The sequence below is a fragment of the Filicampus tigris genome, chromosome 2 (genome assembly GCF_054856515.1).
Source record: "Filicampus tigris isolate MCC_2025a chromosome 2, RoL_Ftig_1.0, whole genome shotgun sequence".
NCBI lineage: Eukaryota > Metazoa > Chordata > Actinopteri > Syngnathiformes > Syngnathidae > Filicampus > Filicampus tigris.
In genome coordinates this window covers 34,630,573-34,643,327 of record NC_141218.1, presented here as the reverse complement: position 1 = coordinate 34,643,327, position 12,755 = coordinate 34,630,573, and the positions used below count along the sequence as shown (strand labels likewise).

Genomic DNA, 12,755 nt, shown 5'->3' with positions numbered 1-12,755 from the left:
TCCCCAGTAGGCCGGCACAACATCTATCAACTCCTTTTGTTGGTTAACCACAAAAACTGGAAGAAACCAGACACCAGTCACCATGCTGACCACTCTTCTCCAAAAAAGGCCTTTTCACTCTCCTGTTAACCCCAATGGAATTCATTGACAGCTCTATGGCAAAATGCTGAAGGGATTGCTGAAAGTCTGTTTGGGGTACACGAGTTAGTGACAACGCCCACTTGGCACACAAGCATACACATACACACAAGCAAAGCAATCTTCATCATGTCAATTTTTGGGGGATGAGAAATGCTTGTGGTCTGTTGTTTTGTCAGCTTCTTCACATGCTGTAGCTGTGCACACTGACTTTTCCACTATATTCTCGCAAGAGCAAATTTGGTCACAGGAGAATGTTTCTCATAGGCAATTTTCAAGACAAGCACACTCATTAAACAGTAAACAGATCAAAAGAGGGATTCAATTCACAAAGGATCTTGTTTGCCACAACGGCAAAGAAAATGCTATAGGAATGGGCAAAAACAAGATTTCACTGAAAATGTTTGCTCTATTATCAACTAAATGTTATTCTTTTATTATTGAATGTTCTAAATTTGTGGGGGTGTTGCCCTTTAGGAGGATGAGTGGGAAAGAGCTTTATTTGAAAGAGTTGAGCCAACAGTTTTCAAAGTGCATGGGACTTCACAGGGAAATGCAACAGCTTTAAAAAATCATTTTCTGCTATGAAAAAAAAACCCAAAAAACTGTATTGATTGAGAAAGGAGATCTGAGGATGGGAGAAAAGTCCATAAAAATATAAATTAGGTTTGGGCAGATTTTCAAAGGATTTGCACACAATTTTGAGATCGCAATACAAACAACATCTATGTATGGGGTGCCTGAAGCTATTCTTCAGGTGTTTAAACTCACTGTCATATGGTCAAAAGTGTTGATAATTAATGTTAAAATTAAGTTGCCGTAGCATTGGAAAGTTGTGCACTTTTGGTTTTCAAAGTGTATTGAGAAACCTTTTAATCTACATTATGACAAGATATTTTCACTCATCTTTCCACAGTATGTAACTGTGATCTGGCGAGGTCAGGCTTCTTCCAGAAGAAGGGCGAGTACATCTGCACAGCAGACTACCAGCGACTGTATGGCACCCGGTGTGACCGTTGCGACAGCTTCATCACAGGCGAGGTGGTCTCAGCTCTGGGACGGACTTACCACCCCAAGTGCTTTGTTTGCAGCATCTGCAGGTACACACGCCCGCCATCACGCACAAGACCACGGTTGCGAACGTACAGTAAATTGACAAAAGCCCGTCTTAGACCGAGTGACGTCCATGAGTGGCGGTAATATATTTCAAGCGAGATCCGCTATGTAGTTTCAAATGTGCACGAGTGCAGTCAGTGAATAGGGTTAACAGCATTGACAACAATCTCTGAAATATCCACACTCTCTCTTTATTGTAATATAGCTGTAGGGGACAGGAAAATATGCTTTTTCCTTGAAAACCATGTCAAGTTGCGAAAAATGATAATATGTGGTACCTGAAAGCATTGTTTCCTAATAATCACATCAGGAGTTGCCCATTGCAACAAGTTAGTTTGTGTGCGAGGTGTGCAACTGTGAATTGCCGACAAAATTTTGTTCTCGGTTATCTAGTTTATTCGTGTCCAGCCGCGTTACTCGCTGTGCAGAAAGGATAGAATTCTTGTCGTCAACTGTTGCTATGTTATGAAAGTCGAGTTAATGTTGATTAATCGATGATGTCACCATTAGTTTTCAGCACTGTGCAGCGGCGTCAAACCTTTTTTGTGCCATGGACCGGTTTCACTTAAAGTCATGACAAACAAATGAAAAAATAATAATACAACTCACTATTATGCTGAATGTAGATGTGGTGCAAACCCCAATTTCAGTGAAGTTGGGACTGTGATTGTTGTGTGTCTAGTCGGTGTTGTAGTTTGCCATTGTTACTATTGTTATTTTTCAAGTCTACACTACACTAATATGATAAAAGTAGAGTTGAAATCTACTAGTCACTGATTATGTCATTGATATATTTCCAGGCCAATACTATTTTTCTGAAAAATCACAGGAGGTGAAAATGCTTTGCAACAGTATATCATATTTTTACCATATAAAGACCAGGAATTACCACCAGAGATGTGGAATTTGATTTACAAATGACTTCATAGCGGAATTACAAACTATTAGGGCTGCACAATATATCGAAAAAATCATCGATATCGTGATATTGGCCCATACAATATGCATATTGCAATGGAATGCAATTTGACCAGTCAGACGCAAACTTAAATGTGCATTGCCATCCAATAGTTGAACATTATCTAAGGTAATTACAATTAAATAGCAAAGAATAAATTAAGCTTGCTTATTTTGCTGCATGAAAATAAAAAGCTATTCTTTCATTAGATAATAAAAAAATTAATTTCTTCAATATCACAATAAAATCGATATCGCTACAGTCAACAACCATATCGCATATCGCATGTTTTTCCAATATCGTGCATCTTCTTTAGTTCTTTAATAGGCTGCTGGCTTGAATTGTATAGCTGGCCCGTCGAAGTAAAAACCCCAACACCAATGAAGTTTGGACATTGTGTAAAGCAGAAATAAAACAGAATCCAAAGATTAATAAGTCCTCTGTAGATTGGAAGATGAGATACCAGAAACTCATGATTAGCAGTTAGTTGACTTTAAGTTTTGAACGTTGTTGCAGACTAGTCGATGAGTCGACCCACGGGTTCAACCCCTTGTGTGTAATGAAATTGTCGTAATGAAAACAATGTAGTCTAAATTTGAATGCTCCCGAGGTCATACAGTTTGGAATTCAACAACAAATACTACCACTAAAGTTGTACAAAACTTGGATTTTGAACTGGTGTTGTGAACTGCAGAGATGATGGACTGCATGTGACCAAAGGAATAAGATTGAGTTAAATTTTTCCTTGACATGGCAACATTGGATGAAATGATGCTGCGGGTCAATTTTGTGTTTAAGATGAAGACCTTTCTTTTCCCAGGTGCATTTAACAAAAAAGCAGCAACAATGATTTCCTGTAGGCTACACCACATATCCATAAGAGTTTTAGAAAAAGTAGGCCAGCTCTATCATCTTTCTGAACAAACCAGAGTTACAATTGTTTCCATCTTTCTACTTCAACATTTGATATTCCTTCATTTCCCTCCACTCACATTCTTGTAACTGAAGGGACACCAAGTGTTCAGAGGCCGTCAGTGGAGCAGTCATGTAAGTGTGTTTGGATCACAGTGGAAGAGACGGCAAGAATCCAGAGGGCAGGTCTCATCTTCCCTGCTGTCTGCTCTTTGTAACATTGCTCGCAGTCCTTTTGTTGACCTCTTCTTTTCTTGGCATTCTCCACCTTTTAGTAGAGCGATGAATATACTGTAGCTGCAGTTTCTTTTTGAGGCTAATTGTTATTGTGATGTTTTCACTGTCTGTACCCTGAAATTTAAACAATTTACCCGTAAGCTATACTTAGTGTGCTTGAATTAAATTTGTCATCCGGAGTTGGGTCCAATTGTGCAAGTGTGTATTTATTGATTACTTTTCAGCAGAGTCAACTTGCAGTTTGCATCCCTCCAAATGTTATTGTTTTTGCTCAGCTTGGCACTGCTAAAAGTTCATGTGACAAAGATCATCATTAAAGTAATGGGACCTGTTTTTTGTGCTCAGTGCGTGTCTAGCGTGACGATTGGTCTAAATCTGTGCAGAGGTGGGCTAGCCTGGGTTTTGGTATTTTTGCAGGTTGCATGCCACTTGGCGCAGTCCAAAACGGGTGTTTTGTGCCGTTGTGGGCATGAACACAGTTGGCTTTATTTCGCCGCTAATCATAGCGACTCCGCTCATTGTACCGCTTAGTGAAAATTAAACTATTACATTAAAAATAGTACTTTAAAAGTTTTCACTTTCACCTAACAAGTAGGTTTCTTCAGATTTGAGTAGCTGGAGAAAACGCGAGCACGATGAGGGAGAAGGCAGACATGCTAGCTACTGTTCAGAATTATTTTAGTGATAATTTATCAATGTGACAACTAGGGCTGGACAATAATTCAATATCAATATGTATTGCGGTTGACACGTGAACAATATCAATAGAAAATGCCTTCGATAAAACATTCGATAGAAAAAAACACAAACTTCAAACACAAAGAAGTTAAACCAATGAAGAAGAAGCAGCTAAACCAACAAAGAAGTAGTATTTAAACCAACGAAGAAGAAGCAGCTAAACCAATGAAGAAGTAGTATTTAAATCAACAAAGAAGCAGCTAACCCAACGACGCATACGTATGGGCCGTGCGCCATACTCGCGTCAAGCGATTGAGCGGCGTAACTTCGTTCAAATTAATGACCAGTTGACTCAGTACAACTCTTACAATGAAATTATATTATGCATGATAACCCGATTAGACACCTCCGGATGGAGACGTGGTGTACAAGTAAAAGAGTTCCCTGACTTTGACATGCTAGCGCCAGTTAGCCATATCCGACCCTCGGCACCACACTCAAGTTAAAATCAAGCAAGTAAAATATGAATGGACTATGGCAATAATGAGTCCGCTAAAAAGATAGTAGTGCTAAGACGGTGGCCCAACGATAATGTATGCACTGCAAGAGAGTATTAGTTCACTTACATTGAATGAACATTGAATGAAGGCTAATGCATGTGTATCAACAATACTGCTTTGTGGTATGCAAATAAGCATTTACAATGTACTGGTGGAGTAGAAACTGCACATTATGCTACATAACGATGTACATAAAAACGGTTAACTGTTATTATTTTTTATAATTTTTAAAACTAAATCAATAATTATCAATATTGACTGATATGAAATAATTCGATTATGACAGTTTTTCAGACATATCGCCCGGCACTACTAAACACATTTATTTATTTAACCTTTATATTCACCAGTTCATTTCACTCTTTCATAGTTACATTGACCTCTTAATAAAGGGTAAGTATTGTTAAAAATAAAATAACCTAAATTCATTTTTCTCTGGGTCATTATTTTTAATAGTTAAAAAAAAGTCGGTATATATCATATCGGCCAATATGAAACACTTATACCATGATAAACTTTTCAGTTATATCGCCCAGCCCTAGTGACAACTGTTTAACACAATACCATTTTGACATTTTGTCCCACCCTAATCCCCCTTCATTATTGTTCCCAACCCCGATCCTGCCCTCCTAGTCTATCCCTTCATTATTATGGTTATCATCGTTCTTCCCTTTATCATCATCCACATCACATCGCCCTTCTCTGTCTTTCTACCAATGCCTGCCTTTGTGATTGTCATCATTGCCTCAGCTCTAATGAAATCAGAAAGCAGGTTTCTGTGCTAATGTTTTCATGGGGAGTGATCAAAGGGCATCCGCAATTATAACCAGAAATAGCTTCACTTCAGTGGCTAGTTCAAACATGCATTAAACATGCTAACATCGTAAAATGTTAAAGCATTGCTGACAAAGCAACTCACTGCTAAGGCCAAGGTCGAATGTCACATCTGCATTCAATTCATTCTTAAATTGCATCCCTGTAGTCTCAGACACATACAGTATACAACCTAAATCTACTAATATATCTATCTTTACTTCTCTGTTTTTAGCCGCTTGGTTTCTCAGGTGAATTACAAGGGAAAAACGGTGCAAGAGCTAGGAAGTAACTGAATGGAAAATTAATTTACAAAGTGTCGATATGCTCTATTACTTTCCATTTACGTTGCTCCTTTGTTGAATAATTAGCGCTCTGAAATACTATAGCTCTGTTTGACTTCCTTCATTCTGTTTTATGTATGAATCCAATTCACGGTTTAATAATTGAAATGGGCAAATGAACAAACACAAAAGCCTGCATGTTCCCACCTTATTTGGAACATGTTGCAGGTATGAAATTCAGAATGAATGGATAATTGCGAAAAGGAAAAAAACACATAAACACATCACTTTGATCATTAAATATCCTGTCTTTGTAGTGTATTCAAGTGGATGTAGTTTGAAAGGATTTGCAAATCCGCATATTCAGTTTTTATTTACGTTTTTTTTTTACACAATTTCCCAACTTCATGGGAGTTTGGGTTTGTAGTTGGCAAGGTAAGTTGGGGACAAGTACACCTAACAGCAACGAGGGCTGGCAGACACAGTTTTACTTTATACATACTCAATGGGTTTACATGGAGCCATGTGTTCCGATTCAAAAGGATCCGAATGACCAATGGGAATGAAAATGCTCCATATAAACACCCCAATTGGAATAAAAAGGCCAAATCCGAATGGAATTGCATTCGGATTCACAGGGATGGTATATTCCTTTTGCCACTCTGAATGAGCGTCATGTAAACAGTTCAATCGGAATGGCCGGGCCGCGTCCGGTCTTGACATAAATGCGTAGTGGCAGCGTCTTACCAGAGCTCGTCTGTGACGCAAGAACTTGTTTTAAAGTACTGGTAACTTGTTTCTATCAAGATGCTGCTTTAATAAAAGTGCTAAAACAATCACGAATACGGCGCCAAATAGATGAATGAACTCCATCTTGATAGATGACGTAATGTTTACATCGATCTCCGCGTGTAAACAGCTGATCTGATTAACATGGTGGAGCAAGTAAACAGACAATCGGAATGGATCATGTCCCATGTAAACAGGTGGCCAGAGAGCTTGATTCGAAATGATTTCATTCTGAATGGTAAAAAAGTCTCCATGTAAACCTGACTAATAATGTTATGCTGCATTCACGGCAACTCCGTTGGGAGCGTTTCTGGTGGCGCGTTTCAATTGGAGACAATGTAGATAGCGCGGGCGGGCGTGGTTGCGTGCGGGGTAGTGCGGATGATGCGTTTGGAGCAGTGGAACGGAGTGAAGCACCAAAAATCCACCCATTCGTCGTGTATAAAACAAATGAACTAATTGGCATTTCGCCTCGCGGCAGTCAATCAACATCGTGCATACTACGTTACAAACAGCGTCCTGTTCACTCGGCAGCTTTTTTTTTTTTTTTACAGTTCTTGAACTTTACCAAGACAGCAATATTGTTAGCATTAGCATAGTGTCGGCCACTTGATTGCGATGTTGAAAAATGCTGTCGTCATCTACTACCAAGCGAAGCCCCTCCCCTCTTTCCGTGCGAGAATGAGCGGCTGCGGCATTCAGGTTTCATATTTCCCGGGGTGACACCGAATAATGCGAAGCGGAACGCTCATCCGCGATTGGTGTGAACGTAGCATTACTGAACCAAGGTAGAGGGAGCAAATCTGCCTCAGGGTCTATCACAAACACAATTGTGTGCTGTTCCTCTGCTGGAGACTCCTTCTGGGTCTTGACGCCATTTCTAGGCAGGCAGAGTAAAGGGATTATTGCTGTCTGTCATTTTAAAAGTCTTCGCAAAGCCTTTTAGCTCCCCATTCATTTTTACATTCTCCCCAGTCATGGGAAAATCAATGAGTCAATCAATCAGTCCCTTAGAAATTAAAGGGAACTGGCATATTTCATGTTTATGTCAGATTCACACTTGTCCAAAGTATGTTCATGGTGGATTTATGGTTTGTTTCAGAAACTCTCTCTCTCTCTCTCTCTCTCTCTCTCTCTCTGTATATATATATATATATATATATATATATATATATATATATATATATATATATATATATATATATATATATATATATGTATATATGTATATATATATATATATATATATATATATATATATATATATATATATATATATATATATATGTATATAACCACGTTGGAACTTCTCACCATGGACTCGTTAATCACATTACAGGAATCAACTTCCTATTACCCTTTATGCCTTTATGTTTTACTTGGAATGGATTTTTATTTGAATTATACTCAATTAGTGTTCATTAGCAGGTGGAAAGTCACTCACTTGTTTTTGCGAGCAATCTTTGGCTATTTCTGGGTATATTCTTCAATCCAGCAGTCGAGCCAGAATCATGTACTTGGTTCTAATTGTGTCCCGTTTTCACCTCCACAGTAAACCCTTTCCCATCGGAGACAGAGTGACATTCAGTGGAAAGGACTGCGTGTGCCAGCAGTGCTCTCGCTCACTGGCAAAGCCAAATGAACCTATCAAAATCCACGGGCCCAGCCGTAAGTCCAGCATCTGTCTTGCTTTCTCCCTTCTGTTTAGAGCCGCTCGACGCAGACTCTAATTTGATGTGTCCATTTGCCCACTTAGCACATTTAGCTAATCAAGTGTCTGTCAGATCAATGTGCCCAGTGAGAATGATGCAGCTTAACACACTCATCATTCATTTGTCACTGCCAACTCTAAACATCCAGAGTAGCTCGATGTTTATTACTGCCATGGAAGCATGATGATATCGTCTGACTTTTTGAAAATGTTGAAGTGCTAAATTTTGTGTGAGCATCACGGTTCTTGGCCAAAATTTCTGAGCATGCACATCCTCCTCCATCTTTTATCGAATGCAAACAAATTGGAAATAATAAATAAAAAATGGTGCGGCATGTTTACCATGTCTGCCTCACAGTTGATAGGTCCGGGTTCTCATCTCGGGCTCAGCAGTTGGGGCGCACGTGGGTTTCTTTTTGTACTCCAGCATTCTCCCACTTTCCAAAATCATGCATGGCTACTTGAAGACTCTAAATAATCCATAAATCTGTGTGCTTTTGTTTGCATTGTATTTAGTTGTCTTACATGTTGTCTTGTTTTCTTGTGGTTAGGGGTGGGAGATATGGGCAAAAAAAAAAAAAAAAATCGCGATATTTTGTCAAAAAAACTCTTAACGATAAATTGCCGATATTCTACAAAAACTATTCTACAAAAAAAATTATGTATAGACTTACATTGATTTTTGGGAATAATTATATCATTTAAATGTCTCTGCCATTATTCCATAATAATGTGACATTTTGAGCTGCAGTAGGTACTGGTGTACCGCTGCCAACTGCTAGAGGAATCAGAATGAGAACAAGGTGTTAACTACAGCAATCAGAATGAGAAAAAATGTATTTGATATGTGATGTGTGACAAAGTGTCACCCAGCGAGAGAAAAAAAAGACGTCGTCATGACAACACCCATTCTCATACATTGGCCAACGTATTCAGAATAAAGTTGAATAACAAAACTGCAATTTACCGAAAAGTGCATTTTCCCCACTCATTCATCGCTGTGATATGTAGACTTGTGACTTTATTCATGTTTGGGATTATCCTGGCGTCACACTAATAAACCATTGTAGTTTGTGCAACATGTCTCGGGAGTACAGGCTAGTTATGAATCATGCGGACTACAAGCGTGTAAACTGAATGTTAACCGATCATCCAGGATGTCACGTTTGACTTGCTCGCTAAAGTACTGTGTGTGTGTGTGTGTGCGTGCGTCTATATTTGTTGGTTCAACTCGGCGACTGTTTTTTGAGTGTGTGTGTGTGTGTTTAAGATTTTGTTTAGCGGGCTTGCGCGGTCGCCAAGTTTTCCTCGTAATCATATGTCTCGTGGTGCAACAGAATTGCTCTTCACGGTGACCGTTTTGGCACATCTAACAATGTTATTCCCACCGATGTCAGTCTTGTCAAGTGTCAACCCCAAACCATTTACAGACTACGGACGCCGTGGACTCGCGCCTCGCTATTATTCCCTGCTTGACACTCCTCCATGAAATGAGAAGGAAAGGAAACAGCTCGGCTGCAGTGCGGACAGAGTCACGTGACCGGGTCCTGCCCGCTGATTTGGCGAATGATTATCACTTCCTCCTCCTCTGCCGTCACCGCACACTGATTTTTCAGCATTTCTTCATACTTTGCGGCCGTCGGCTGACTCGCTTTTCGAGGCAGTATCAATACTCGATAATGTGAAATTACACATCGTGAAAGCAAGATTGACGATGATATCGATAACGATATATATCGCCCAACTCTACTTGTGGTGTATGTCTTATTCGCTGGGGTTTTTGTTTCCACCTGTGCTCGTCAAGGTGGTCCCTTGTGTCTTCCAGTCAGCTCACTCAGCTACTTGTGTCTTGTCCAGGTGTTCCACGTTGTCTCGCCAGTTGGCGTGTATATTTAGTTCTGTTTAGTGCTCTAGCGTTGTGTTGTTTTGTTTCTCTGTTACTTGGATCTCATTGTGTGAAGGCGAAGGCTGATTACAGTCATCTTGTGGTACATACCAGCTGTTGAGTAGAAAACGGAGGAGTCTATTTGAGGTGTGGGAGCTGGAGGTATAGGAATTTATTGTCTATTATTTGTACCTACTCATGGTGTCGCATTTATCATATGCTACTTATTTTAGAGAAGTGGCTCAGAAATGTGGTGTCCGTATCTCGACTTGGGCAAGTACACATTCTGTACACACAACTAGTATCACGAATGAGCCGATGAGCTGAAAATATTGGTAGTGTGCTAGTATAGCCTACCCCGTTGATGGTAAAATGCTGGAAAAGGAAAACTATGACAACAAAACAAAGCACTAGTGATTTATAGGGAATCATTTGTTTGGTGCATAAAACACTGGCTACTGATCATTGACTGTGGCGTAACAAAAGATGGTGGATGGTGGTACCCAGATTGCTCCATTCATGAGTACGAAATCCAAATGGCTCCCCAGATGCGTGTTCATCACTCTGTCAGAGTGTGTGATGGTGCTCAGAGGGCAACCTTGAAATATAATCCTCAGTGTTTTTATGCAGCCTGTTCCGCTGCAGTTCTGTAACATGATTGTGATTTGTAAGACTGCAAATGCACGCTTAGAGCGTACAAGAGGTAGTATGACTATCTTTGTTTATTATATAACCGTGCTTGGATTATTGTCCAATGTCCAGTCAGGGGATGAAATGCAACTTTCCATCGCATATTTTTTTAATCTCAAGTTACGCGTGGTTGTGGAATTTAAACATTATAAATTGCATTTTAACATGCTGACACAATTGTTCATGATGCCTTACAACTTTAATAAAAGCGTTTTGGAATAACAACAGAAATTCTCAGCCATCATCACAAAAAGCAAATGTATTATAAAGTCGGAAAGTGGTTGTGAAGCTTTCCGGATGAGAAATAAAGTTTTGGCTTTATTGATCCATCCCGATCACCACTGAATGACAGTTCCAATATATTTGCCAGCAGCAAACTCACTGGAAGTGCAGCAGTTTTTCACAGTAAACTGACGTTTGTGCTGCCTGACAGTTTGCAGAGTGAAGTGATCTCTTTGTTAGTGTACATACTTGTCCCAGGGGTAGAACATGTCTAAGAAAATGCCCTGAAGCCAAGTCCTTTTCTTCATGGAAACAAAGTGACTTTTCTTTAATAGTGTTGAGCGATATTCAGGAGCCATGCATCATGTGTACCCTCATTATGTAAATTGTCCTGGTTCTGATACTCTCAATAACAAGATAGAGTATGCCTTTATACAAGGTGTTGTTGACAGTCGGTGAGTGAAACACTTAATTGTTGGTGGGGATAATGGAGGGGTTTTGGCTTGTTTTCTTCTCTTTAAATCATGTTGAACAGTTTTACAGTTGTGAGAAGAAGATGCTGAGCTCAGCATTATACCACATTTGCGCAGTTATTGATTAGGTGGGCTACAGCAGATTGGTAGAAGACTTTACAAGGAGGGTAAGTGGGGTATGAACACAGTCACCGATTTTTAACGTCTTAAGCGAGGGATACTCATACTTATTTTCAAATTCTTTATGATTTATGAAATGTGAAAGACCCCACACAAAATTGGCATGTGTGTGCTGACTGCTCCTATTGTGGTGTCCATGCAAAGACCAATATCTACACCAAAAATGGCAAGTGTCCTCCAGTTGATACTGACACAATACATTTGCACCCATAAGGTTAAGCAAATATGTTCATTTAATTAATTATGACTAAACTGGTTCCGGTATCCCGTGCAACACTATATAAATAAACTTCACAATCACAATCACAGGTTCTTTAGCTCGGCTGCATTTTAGACACACATAAGGATTTGCAGCCGTACAGATTAAACAGGTTTAACATTTATGATTGTCGACCCCGGCCGTTTTTCTACGGAGGAAAAAATCGCTTAACCCACAACACACCACAGAATAATCAGTTGGGGTAATGCTTTTAGAGAGAGCCAATAATCAGGTCTTTTCTGGCTTTGATCAAAAGGGGACTCAAATTCGGCCTTATCAGTATGTGTGTTATAAGGAAATAAATTACACTTTGGCTGGATACCTCTGATTGCTTGTGCTTTTGTCTCCTATTCTTTCCTCTATTTCTTATTTTCATCTTTTGTGTTCTGCTGCTCAATCGCCCCCTCCGCCCACCCCCTTCTCCTCCTCTGTTTTTTTCTTGCTCTTTTTGTCCAGACTGTGCCGGATGTAGAGCGGAGATCAAGCAAGGTCAGTCTCTCTTGGCACTGGAGAAGCAGTGGCACGTCAGCTGCTTCAGATGTCAAACATGCAACATGGTCCTCACCGGAGAATACATCAGCAAGTGAGCATGAAAAGACAAACAAAAACTATATGTGGAGTGTCTCAAATTTGAATCCCCCTAAGGTCATTAAAGTCTCCAAGAATCTTTTAATTAACTCTGAGCAAGTGATTTGCTATTTCTTTAACTTTTTATGGTTTGTAACTCATTACAAAAAAGTGCCGTAGTTGTGAATTACATCATGGATTCATTAGCTTAAAAGGGAAGTTACCTCAAACATTTTTTCCAGAATATGTTCGATGCAGGGTGGTCGACTGGTTAGCACGTCCG

At 39.6% G+C, this 12,755-nt stretch overlaps 1 protein-coding gene across 3 annotated transcripts in view; it reads left to right on the top strand.

Annotated features, from left to right (window-relative positions):
* ablim3 (actin binding LIM protein family, member 3) overlaps positions 1–12,755 on the top strand; it is an 82,112-nt gene that overhangs the window by 41,716 nt on the left and 27,641 nt on the right. For all 3 annotated transcript variants that reach the window (XM_086023844.1, XM_086023845.1, XM_086023843.1), the window contains 3 exons: positions 1,055–1,238; positions 8,038–8,153; positions 12,362–12,488. In XM_086023844.1, coding sequence (XP_085879970.1) covers positions 1,055–1,238; positions 8,038–8,153; positions 12,362–12,488 — 427 coding nt within the window. The remainder of the gene's footprint in view (positions 1–1,054; positions 1,239–8,037; positions 8,154–12,361; positions 12,489–12,755) is intronic.